Below are 13,097 nucleotides of genomic sequence, written 5' to 3' on the forward strand. Positions count from 1 at the left end.
ACATCATTTGTCGCTTTTTTCTTCTGAATACTTTAATATTACTTCAAAATGAAAGGAAACTATTTCTATAAAATATGTCAGTCCTTCCAAGCAAATTTTTATCATTTTAAATACATTTTCTTTTTTAAAATCATGTCCCTTCATCAACAGTTCAAAGATGGAATAACACAAGATATGATGAAATACATCCATTTATTTACATGATTTGCAGGTCTTTGAAATTTGGGAAATAATTTTTGTTCCATGTTTCATACATGGTCTGTTTAAAACGTATGGAACTTTAGAACCAAAAATGGTCCAGAAAAAAGGTCAACAGTTTCATAAACTAGAGTACATATGTATCTGTTCAATACATTTTTATATCAGATGCATTAACTTGCCTTGCTGTTTACAGACATCTTCCCTGTCTTCAAATGCAAAAAGCTCTTATCTTCTGCACGTTTTTCACAAACTAAATCGTCTGTATTGGTGCTAAAATAGAAATACATCGTGTTTGTTTTGGTTCGTTTGGGCACTTCACCTTTAGCTTCCGTAAAAAACTCAATCCTGGTCTCTATCGCACCGGGGAGGGAGGCTGCAGATGCCACGATGGATCCTCATCAATTTTTGAACTCACACGTATTGCAAGAATCCATCTGACTGTACAAGGTTTCATTTAAACACCAATTCTAACATGTTTTTTTTTTCCCTGTGTGTCCTACAGAAAGCAGACCTGGCCGTGGCTCCTCTGGCCATCACGTACGTCCGGGAGAAGGTCATCGACTTCTCCAAGCCCTTCATGACCCTGGGCATCAGTATTCTGTACCGCAAACCCAACGGCACCAACCCCGGCGTCTTCTCCTTCCTCAACCCCCTGTCCCCCGACATCTGGATGTATATTCTGCTCGCCTGCTTGGGTGTCAGTTGCGTGCTGTTTGTCATTGCCAGGTAACATCGCAACATGACAACGCTGTGCTTCTGCTGCTTAGAGACAAAAGAAAAAGGACGGATCAGCCAAAATATAATGACCACTGAGCTCTTATGACCTGTTCTGTTGTTTTACAGTAACAGAAGAGGCTTAAAACAAACCTATTCTTCACATTTCAGAGCTTTTAATCATGTTAGTTGTTTCTTTTCTCATTGACCCTCATTTTGGTTCAAATGAAAAAGAAAAATCTGAAACTTGCCAGTGTAATGTGCAGTTATTCATAGGAAAGGCCCAGAGTATGTGGTGTTTTTAATGATGTCAGCTCCTATTTAGCCTGATTCTTCAGCAAGTTTCACTTCGTAGAAACCGTCTGACCTCACAGCATTAGGATTCAATAGTAGGCAGACTTTTTTTAAATTTAACCAATCGCTGCTATTTGGTCGTGACATTTGTAATCCGTCAAATCCCGTAGGAAGAAGGACAATAACGTCTTTCCTCTTGATAAAATTCACCAAACATTCTCTTTGTTCCGGCTTTAAATCCTCGATCTCGGGAATCGTTGCCAACACAGAATGTCTGTTGTTGTCTACATCCATCTCGACCGTTTTGTTTACTGTAGTACTGTTTATAGAATAAACAGAGAAAAAATACAAACATTTTAAGTCCAAAATGACGAAGATCACAGCAGCGTTTTCAGAAAGAGGGACCATAATATTTTAACGTAAGTCAATGGGAGTCGGGATCAGAAGGAGCCAGAAAAGTAAACACTTAATTCTAATGAATGAAAATGATTATTCAGATTTAAACTTAATTCCGAAGTAAGTAAGTGTTTTATTGTGATTTTAAAGCTGAACTAATTTCTTCCTCGATCGTGTAAGTGTTTAGTCAGGCTGGTCTCACCTAGTGCCTCTGCTCAATTTAACTTTCTCTCCAGCGACTAGATCAGGAATCAAAATACACTACACGGTTTGCAAAAATCCTGTAAGTGCGAGTTTGGGCACCGGCAAATCAGCGAAGAGACATATATTCTGTGTTGGCAACGATTCCCGAGATCGAAGATTTAAAGCTGGAACAAAGAGAATGTTTGGTGAATTTTATCAAGGGGAAAGACGTTATTGTCCTTCTTCCTACGGGATTTGGGAAAAGCTTATTACATACGTCACGACCAAACAGCAGCGATTGGTTAAATAAAAAAAAAGTACCCGCCTACTGTCGAGCGAACGAATCCTAATGCTGTGAGGTCAGACAGTTTCTACGAAGTGAATCAGGCTGATGAATCAGGCTAGAAAAAGGTGGAAACTAGTCATTGTGATTTTAAATTATAACAGAATAATCCACGGGTGTCATAGATTATAATAAAAGCACGATATGTCTTCTTTGATGCTCACATGGGCGATGTAAAGTTATGAATATAGAGCAGGAAATTTGCTTTAACAGCTCAACCTTAGCTTAGACCAGAAGTGTCAAACTCAATTTCACAGAGGTCAAAATTAAAAACTGGGACTAAGTCGTGGGCCAAATTAAATATTTATTTAACATCTACATGTTTTCTCTTCTTTCGAGATATGTAATGTTAAACCTTTTCTTATTAAAATAAATGTTTAATAATAGTTTTGGTTAAACATTGAATCCAGAACAAGCAGAATATAAAATAATAACAACATTTTAAATAAATAATGTCTCTATAACCTGCATCCGGTGGACCAGCTCTAATACATGTTTGATATGATCTCGTGGGCCAAATATAATTATATCATGGCCCAAATTTGGCCCCTGTGCCTGAGTTTACATGTCTGTCTTAGATTATCTTAAAAAATAAGTAATAAAACTCTGTTGCAAAGATCCAATAAAACAAGGATACCAAAATGAAACTACTAAAAACTTTCAAAGTTAATCAAATGCTATAAATAAATAAAATAAATAAATAAATAATAAAATAATAAATTACAAAAATAAATAATAATAAAAATAAATAAATACATAAATAAAAATAAATGAATAATAATAAATACAAAATAAAAATATAATAAATTACAAAAATAAAAAGATAATAAAATAAATAAATAAATACATAAATAAAATAAATGAATAATAATAAATACAAAATAAATAAATACATAATTATAAATAAATAATACATTTCAAAAATAAATAATAAATACATAAATAAAAATAAATGAATAATAAAAAAACTAAATAAATACATAATACATAAAAAATACATTACAAAAATAAATTATAATAAAAATATATAAATAAATACATAAATAAAATAAATGATTAATAAAAAATACTACATAAATATAAAAAAAAATACATTACAAAAATAAATTATAATAAAAATAAATACATATATCAATACATAAATATAAATACATGAATAGTAATACATACAAAATAAATAAATCCAATATTTTATTGAACACCATATTACAAATGATTCAAGGCTCTATTTTTATCTGTCACTTCTGCCCAAACAACCTTTTATTCACCTCTCCTCAGTGGTCATAATGTTTTTGCTGATCTGGTCCCTCTCTCCTCTTCCTCCTCTTCCTCCTCCTCCTCTGTTCTCCAGGTTAATTCACTAAAAGCTGCCGTAGCGTCTTTACAATGGGCACTCGGAGCGGGCGTACATTACCGCGGCGGTGTTTACTGAGCCCTGAGCCACTCCGGACAAATGACTTAACGCCGGCGTTCAGAATAATCCGCACAGATCAATGCGCTCATTTAGCTAACGATGCCCCCGCGTAATCACAGAGCGAGTTTAAAGGGCCTTCTGGGAGAGCGGAGAGCGGCGGGTGGGCGAGGAGAAGCGGAGGTATGGGTGCAAACGATTGTGGTTAATTCTACAAAGATAGGAACGTTTTTTTTGGTCAGTGTGTGTGAATTTGCTCCAAAAAAATGAAGAAAATGATAAAATAACCAAAAAATGTATAAAGTTTTTTTAATAAATTGAATGAAAATGAAAAAAAGAAAACAAAAAACATAGGTAATGGGGTGTTCATTTGTTTTTCAAAATAAAACCAATAATAAGAAAATGAAAAAAACAACTATTTTCTTCATTATTTGTCTCCAAAACCAAAATGAAAAAGCAAATAATGATTCATTTTTTCAGTTTTCGATTTTGTGTTTCCCGTTTACGTGACTTAAATTGTGATGCCGGATTTTTGCACCGCATACGGACTGAACCGGGACTAAACCAGGACTAAACCAAGACTAAACAGTTTTCAGTCCCGGTCTGGTCCTGGTCTCAGTCCCGGTCTCAGTCCCGGTTTCAGTCCTGGTCTCATTCCCGGTCTGATCCTGGTCTGGTCCTGGTCTGGTCCTGGTCTCATTCCTGGTCTGGTCCTGGTCTGGTCCTGGTCTGGTACCGGTCTCAGTCCTGGTGTCAGTCCCGGTCCGGTCAATCTCTCAATCACGATCTCATCCCAGTCTCAGTCCTGGTCTCGGTCCTGGTCTGGTCCTGGTCTGGCGCCAGTCTCAGTCCCAGTCTCAGTTCTGGCCTGGTCTCAGTCCCGGTCTCAGTCCTGGACTGGTCCCAGTCTCAGTTCTGGTCTCAATCCCGGTCTCAGTCACGGTCTGTTCCTGGTCTGGTCCTGGTCTAAGTCCTGTCTCAGTTCCGGTCTGGTCCTGGACCTACTTTAGTCCTGGTTTAGTCTTGGTTTAGTCCTGGTTTAGTCTTGGTTTAGACCTAATGTAGACCTGGTTTAGACCTATTTTAGTCCTGGTTCAGTCCGGCATCCCAGTTTAAGTCACAGAAACAGAAAACGGTCATTATCCGTTTTTCCCATTTTTCATTTAAACACAAAATCAAAAACTGAAAAAAAAATGTTACCTGTTTTTTCATTCTGGTTTTGGAGACAATTATAAAGAAAACTGTTGTTTTTTTCATTTTCTTATTTTTGATTTTATTTTGAAAAACAACTGAACAAATGACACACAGATTCTCAGGACTACAGTATCCATAATGCTCCAATCCATCAAGCGGTGTGGCTTTGTAGTTTACCAAAGTCGTACTAAAACATTTTGACAGATTTTTGAGCGACATGTACCACATAAAATCAGTTCGACGTCAGTAAACACAACCAGAATGAATACATAAGTCGCACTGTCAATTTTTGAGAAAATTTAAGGATTTTAAATGCGCCTTATAGTCCGAAAAATACGGTATATATATTTTTTTTTATTACTGTGACAAAAAACTATCACATTAAGCTCATATACAGACATTTCTGTGCCAAACAAAAGCTGTTCCAAGTTATTTTAATAATTTGTCCGTATAGTCTTTGTGGTTCACCCAATTACAGCCCTTTTGTTCACGGGAAATTCAATGTTTTGTCAATTTTTGGCAAAGCTGCACGTACACGGCAAACACCACAGCTCTCGGGAAGCTCTTTAAATCGCGAGCTGTATGTACGTTCTACAAATCGGCCTTTAAATCTACCTTTCAGCATGATCGTGTACAGATTTAAACCAGGCTACACATCGCATTTATCATCATATTTCATAAACCTGCATTTCTCTAACAACAAACACAAGCCTGTCGTTCCTCTGTCTCCGGCGCATGGCTCACGGCTGCATGGATCTGAACTAAAACGCTACTTAAACGCACAAATGTTACCGGCAAAAATGATTACTGAAGAGGGAAGCTGCAACTGTCACCTAAGTGAGTACAGAATATGCAAAATATGAGCTTATTTTGTGTCGCAAGAACTCGGTAAGTAGATCGGAGCATGACAAAAGTGGAAATCAAACCTAAATTTTCTTTTTGTTTTGCAACTAAACTGTATATACGGTGTTTTTATCCTATTTGTCGAGTGTTCCTTGTCTATTTTAGGTGTTTTAGTGCAGCTTTATGTTCAAAATGTTCAAAATAATCTGCAATTTCAAGTACTACATGACATTACACAAGACTGTCCTGATCAGGCTGTTGTTTCTGATCATAAACACTCAGAGTTTGAAGTGTGGACAGACCAGTCACACAGTTCTTCACCTTTCACTTTTCCATAAAAATAAAAAAGTTTAGGCTTTGTTCACGCTTACGTCACAAACCAGAAAGACGTTTGGACACATGCGATGACGACTTCTGGTGTTGTTCCCGACACCGACTGTGATCAAACCCGCTGAAGTAAAAATGAAAACCGGACAATAGGGAGCATCATTTGCCCAACTTTTTGAAAAAAATTTGGCAAGGCAAGTTTATTTGTACAGCACAATTCGTACACAAAGTAATTCAAAGTGCTTTACAGAATAAGAAATACATTAAAATCATAATAAAAACAAATCAAAACATAAATAATCATGAAGATTAAAATGAAAAAAAGAGAGACATAAATTGGAGAGAAGAGTGCGGAATGAAAACCTTTCAGTTATTTGCACAGTTAAACAGAAATGTTTTGAGTCTGGATTTAAACAGCGTCACAGAAGAGTCTGTCTCACATGTTCAGACTGTTCCAGGTTTTAGCTGCATGAACCTGAAACTCTGACTCCCCTTGTTTAGTCGTGACTCTGGGCACCAGCAGGAGTTGGTCCCTGAGCTCCTCAGAGTGTGAGATGTTCATATGACACTAACATGTCACAGATGGACTTTGGTGCTCGGATTTTGAAAATCAATCTGTACCTTGTATCAATTTTTTACATTTGCCAGTCAAACTTCCATGAGAAATGTCATGAAGTTCTATTGATGTTTACTGAGTCCACCAAGACTCTGAAGTTTAGTGCAGAAGCTTTAAATCTGAACAGAAAAATCTGTTTTTCTTTAATAACATCAAAAATAATTAATTTAGGGCGTTTTTCACACCACTAGTTTGATTATTTGGTTCGCACCAGGCAGTAAAATTGTTATTATAATTTAACTTCTTAGGTTCTTTTTAAAGACAATGCAGTAAAGTGTATTTACCTTGTTGACATGTTTCGGCTGCTGCTGCAAGCATCTTCAGAACTGTCACCGGTGTTGGTGGTGACGTGTCGTATATCAGCTGTTGTTACTTCCTGTAGGCGTGGTCAGCCTGATGGACCTGCGTGGTCAGCCTGATGGACTGCACTCGGTCACTACCCAGAGCTCATGACCAGAGGTGAGAGTAGGAACGAAGACTGACGGTAAATCGAGAGCTTCGCCTTTTGACTCAGCTCCTCTTCACCACAACGGTCCGATACAGCGACCGCATCACTGCCGAAGCTGCACCGATCCGCCTGTCAATCTCACGCTCCATCCTCCCCTCACTCGAGAACAAAACCCCGAGATACTTGCACTCCTCCACTTGAGGCAAAGACTCCCCACCCACCCGGAGAGGGCAAGACACCGTGATTTTAGAAATTAAAAAAAAAAATTTCAGCCAAATCTGAGACGGCTCATAGGGGAGGGCGGCTGATTTCATACGGACTGACCCAAATTTAAGACAGTAAAAATCAGGTACAATCAAAACTTTAAGTATTTCTTCCATAGACTAAAACAGATTCTGGTCTGTGCTGGCGTTTGGTGATTGTAACGATCGATTTCAGAGCCACAAAAGGACGGCTCAGTCTCCCCGATGCAGAATACAGTATTTTCTCTGATCACATCTGAAACTCCCAAAGGAAATCCATACCTTATTATTTCATCCATTTCTGAGACCATTTTTTTCTGGGTACTTCGTGCGTTTATGAGGTTACATCGATTTTTCACATTACTAAACAAATTGCGTCCAGAGATTGTGATGAAGAAGAACGTGTTTGGAGGGAAAGTTGATGAAATGGAAGAACGTTATTGGACTAAACAGAATTATTTCCAGTTTTGATCAGTGGAAAAAAGGTGGATTATCCCAAGATGGAGTCAGCGTTTAGTGAGAGATGATTATTTTCTGTATTTATCTGATGTTTTCTGTCTTGAGTCGGTGTTTTCTCGGTTCTTGAGTAGCCAAAGTGACAGTGGCTCAGTTGGTAGAGCGTTTGGTTTGCGGTTCGAATCCCCGAGATGCACACCCGCCTGTTAACCCGTGATTATGTCAGAGTTAAATCGTTGATATTCCACCCGTTACCCGCCCGTGCCCGAGATAAATCAGGGTCAGCCCGTTAGTCCGACAGCCCAGTAGTCCAGGACTAAACCAGGACTGAACCAGAACTGAACCAGAACTGAACCAGAACTGAACCAGGACTGAACAGGACTGAACCTACGCCGTGTCATTCAAGGATTATAAATATATACACACCACAAACTGCATAGCTGATCGCCAGAACTAAACCAGGTCTACACTAGGACTAAACCAGGACCAAACCAGAACTAAACCAAGTCTACACCAGGACCAAACCAGAACTAAACCAGGTCTACACCAGGACCAAACCAGGACTAAACCAAGTCTACACCAGGACCAAACCAGGACTAAACCAAGTCTACACCAGGACCAAACCAGGACTTAACCAGGATTGAACCAGAACTAAACCAGATCTAAACCAAGACTAAACTAGATCTAAACCAGGTCTACACCAGGACATAACCAGGACCAAACCAGAACTAAACCAGGTCTAAACCAGGTCTAAACTAGATCTAAACCAGGTCTAAACCAGGACTAAACCAGGACAAAACTAGATCTAAACCAAGTCTACACCAGGACATAACCAGGACCAAACCAGAACTAAACCAGGTCTAAACCAGGTCTAAACTAGATCTAAACCAGGTCTAAACCAGGACTAAACCAGGACAAAACTAGATCTAAACCAGGTCTACACCAGGACATAACCAGGACCAAACCAGAACTAAACCAGGTCTAAACCAGGTCTAAACTAGATCTAAACCAGGTCTAAACCAGGACTAAACCAGGACAAAACTAGATCTAAACCAGGTCTACACCAGGACATAACCAGGACCAAACCAGAACTAAACCAGGACTAAACCAGGACAAAACTAGATCTAAACCAGGACTAAACTAGATCTAAACCAGGTCTAAACCAGGACTAAACCAGGTCTAAACCAGGTCTAAACCAGATCTAAACCAGGTCTAAACCAGATCTAAACCAGGTCTAAACCAGGACTAAACTAGATCTAAACCAGGTCTAAACCAGGTCTAAACCAGGACTAAACCAGGACTAAACCAGGTCTACACCAGGACCAAACCAGGACTGAACCAGGTCTAAACCAGAACTAAACCAGGACCAAACCAGAACTAAACCAAGTCTACACCAGGACCAAACCAGGACTTAACCAGGATTGAACCAGAACTAAACCAGATCTAAACCAAGACTAAACTAGATCTAAACCAGGTCTACACCAGGACATAACCAGGACCAAACCAGAACTAAACCAGGTCTAAACCAGGACATAACCAGGACATAACCAGGACCAAACCAGAACTAAACCAGGTGTAAACCAGGTCTAAACTAGATCTAAACCAGGACTAAACCAGGACTAAACCAGGTCTAAAAACAGGACTAAACCAGGTGTAAAAACAGGACTAAACCAGGACTAAACCAGGACTAAACCAGGTCTAAACCAGGACTAAACCAGGTCTAAACCAGGACTAAACCAGGTCTAAACCAGATCTAAACCAGGTCTAAACCAGGTCTAAACCAGAACTAAAGTAAGTGCAGGAGTGTAATAAAATTTTTAAAAAGTCTTCTCTCAGTTTTGTCCATCATTTCTTCGGGAAAACACCAGAAAATCTCTTTGTTTCCATGGCAACGGACGCCCCGGACACGCCTCAAATATTTTTTTTCTCCCTCTTCGTCGTTCATTTGACTCTCCTGACTCGCCCGCAAAACTCTAGAACGTAAAAGTCTAGACCCGGTGCAGGACTCTGGCTCAGACATTTCCCCTGTGCACCTGTGGGAGAGATGGAGGGATGGAGGGATGGAGGGACGGAGGGACGGAGGGATGGAGGGAAGAGTGTTTTAGCATTCAAACATTTCCCCCGTGTACCTGTCGGAGAGACGGAGAGATGGAAGGATGAGAAATGTTTATTAATGACCACAGAACACCAACTTGTTGAGATGGAGGGATGGTGGAAGGACGGTGGAGGGATGGAGAGATGGAGGAAGAAAAGAAAGGAGAGAATTCAGACTTATCCTCTGTATAAATGAGTGAAAGATGGAGAGATGAAGGAGGGAGAGAAAGAGGAAGATAGCGTCAGTATTCGACGTTAACGCTCAGACGTGTCCCCCGTGTTAGAGATGGAGGGATAGAAAGAAAGAAAGAGAGAGAGATGGAGGGATGAAGGATGAAAGGAGTTTAAGATGTGTGTGTGAGAGAGATGGAGAGAGAGAAAGAGAGAGAGAAATGATGGAGGGATGAAGTGTGAGTGTTTGGAGGTCACACTGGGACAAAATCCCCCGTGCACCTGTGCAAAAGATGGAGGGATAGAGAGATGGAGGGATGGCGGGATGGAGACAGAGAGGGATGGAGAGATAGATGGATGGAAAGATAGAGGGATGGAGAGACAGAGGGGTGGAGAAATGGACGGATGGAGAGATAGAAGTATCAGAAATGTTTATTAATGAACACAAAACAATTACACCACGTTGTTGTGATGGAGAGATGGAGGGATAGAGGAATGATGGAGGGATGGAGAGATGGAGGAAGGAAATAAACGAGAGGATCCATATCCACGTATCCCCTGTGCACCTGAGTGTGAGAGACGGAGAGATGAAGGAGGGATGGAGAGATGAAGGAGGGATGGAGAGATGGAGGTGGAGGAGGATAGAAAGTTTGAGTATTCAGTGTCAGCGCTCAGACATGTCCCCAGAGTGAGAGACGGAGAGATAGAGAGAAAGAGAGAGAGATGATGGAGGGATGAAGGATGAAAGGAGTTTAAGGTGTTGGCGTTCAGACATGTCCCCTGAGAGACGGAGAGATGGAGGGATGGAGAGAAGGAAAAATAGAGAGATGGAGGGATGAAGTTTGAGTGTTTGGAGGTCGCACTGGGACAAAATTCCCCGTGCGCCTGTGCAAAAGATGGAGGGATAGAGAGACGGAGGGATGGAGAGATGGAGACAGAGAAGGATGGAGAGATAGAGGGATGGAAAGATGGAGGGATGGAGAGATAGAGGGGTGGAGAAATGGAGGGATGGAGAGATAGAAGTATCAGAAATGTTTAATAATGACAAGAAGAGAACAAGTACGTCAAGTTGTTGTGATGGAGAGATGGAGGGATGATGGAGAGATGGAGGGATGATGGAGAGATGGAGGGATGGCAAGATGGAGCTAGAGAGGGATGGAGAGATATAGAGATGGAAAGATGGAGGGATGGAGAGATAGAGGGGTGGAGAAATGGAAGGATGGAGAGATAGAAGTATCAGAAATGTTTACTAATAAGAGCAGAACAAGTACACCGAGTTGTTGAGATGGAGAGATGGAGGGATGATGGAGGGATGGAAGAATAAAAGAAATGAAAGGATTTAGTGTTAGCATTCGGACATACCCCTGGGAGAGATGGAGGGATGGAGAGGAGGAAGAATGGAGAGATGGAGGGATGAAGTTTGAGTGTTTGGAGGTCACACTGGGACAAAATTCCCCGTGTATCCTGTGCAAAAGATGGAGGGATAGAGAGATGGAGGGATGGACAGATGGAGACAGAGTGTGATGGAGAGATAGAGGGATGGAGAGATAAAGGGATGGAAAGATAGGGGATGGAGAGATAGATGGGTGGAGAAATGGAAGGATGGAGAGATAGAAGTATCAGAAATGTTTATTAATGACGACAGAACAAGTACGCCAAGTTGTTGAGATGGAGAGATGGAGGGATAGAGGAATGGTGGAGGGATGGAGAGATGAAGTGATGGAAAAATAGAGGGATGGAGAGTTAGATGAGTGAAAAGATGGAAGGATGGAGAGATAGAACTGTCAGAATTGTTTATTAACGACAAGAACAGAACAAGTATGCTGAATTGTTGAGACGGAGAGATGGAGGGATAGAGGAATGATGGAGGGATGGAGAGATGGAGGAAGGAAATAAACGAGAGGATCCATATCCACGTATCCCCTGTGCACCTGAGTGTGAGAGACGGAGAGAGAAAGGAGGGATGGAGAGATGAGGAGGGATGGAGAGGTGGAGGAGGATAGAAAGTTTGAGTATTCAGTGTCAGCGCTCAGACATGTCCCCAGAGTGAGAGATGGAGAGATAGAGAGAAAGAGAGAGAGATGATGGAGGGATGAAGGATGAAAGGAGTTTAAGGTGTTGGCGTTCAGACATGTCCCCTGAGAGACGGAGAGATGGAGAGAGAGAAAGAAAGAGAGAGAGATGGAGGGATGAAGTTTGAGTGTTTGGAGGTCACACTGGGACAGAATTCCCCGTGCGCCTGTGCAAAAGATGGAGGGATAGAGAGACGGAGGGATGGCGGGATGGAGACAGAGAAGGATGGAGAGATATAGAGATGGAAAGATGGAGGGATGGAGAGACAGAGGGGTGGAGAAATGGAGGGATGGAGAGATAGAAGTATCAGAAATGTTTAATAATGACAAGAACAGAACAAGTACGTCAAGTTGTTGTGATGGAGAGATGGATGGAGGAGATGGAGAGATGGAGAGAGAGGGATGGAGAGATATAGAGATGGAAAGATGGAGGGATGGGGAGAGAGAGAAGGATCAGAAATGTTTACTAATAAGAGCAGAACAAGTACACCGAGTTGTTGAGATGGAGAGATGGCGGGATGATGGAGGGATGGAAGAATAAAAGAAATGAAAGGATTTAGTGTTAGCATTCGGACATACCCCTGGGAGAGATGGAGGGATGGAGAGGAGGAAGAATGGAGAGATGGAGGGATGAAGTTTGAGTGTTTGGAGGTCACACTGGGACAAAATTCCCCATGCACCTGTGCAAAAGATGGAGGGATAGAGAGATGAGAGGACAGAGGAGAAGAGTGTGTGGAGAGATAGAGGGATGGAGAGTAAAGGGATGGAAAGATGGAGAGATAGAGGGGGAGAATGAAGGATGGAGAGAAGAAAAGGTATCAGTAAAATTGTTATTAATGGACAGAATGGACCCGAGTTTGGAATGGTGAAGATGGAGGATGAAGGAGGGGGATGGAAAATAGAGAATGAGTGTTTAGAAGATGAAAGAGGAAGGACGAGGATGAAGGACAAATTGTTTATTTGACATGAGAACAGTATGGAGGGTAGAGATGGAGAGATGGAGGATAGAGGTTGGAGGATGGAGAGTGGAGGAAAGAAGAAATGAGAGATGGAAGGATCCCGGGATGAGTAAGAGAGACGGAGAATAAAAGA

At 40.9% G+C, this 13,097-nt stretch overlaps 1 protein-coding gene across 1 annotated transcript in view; it reads left to right on the forward strand.

Moving 5' to 3' along the window:
- LOC110153437 (glutamate receptor ionotropic, kainate 2-like) overlaps positions 1-13,097 on the forward strand; it is a 238,669-nt gene that overhangs the window by 146,364 nt on the left and 79,208 nt on the right. Inside the window, exon 15 of the mRNA XM_055149757.1 lies at positions 704-927. Within this exon, the coding sequence (XP_055005732.1) occupies positions 704-927 (224 nt within the window). The remainder of the gene's footprint in view (positions 1-703; positions 928-13,097) is intronic.

The sequence above is a fragment of the Boleophthalmus pectinirostris genome, unplaced genomic scaffold (genome assembly GCF_026225935.1).
Source record: "Boleophthalmus pectinirostris isolate CB_2022bp ecotype Guang Dong unplaced genomic scaffold, ASM2622593v1 HiC_scaffold_13, whole genome shotgun sequence".
Lineage (NCBI taxonomy): Eukaryota > Metazoa > Chordata > Actinopteri > Gobiiformes > Gobiidae > Boleophthalmus > Boleophthalmus pectinirostris.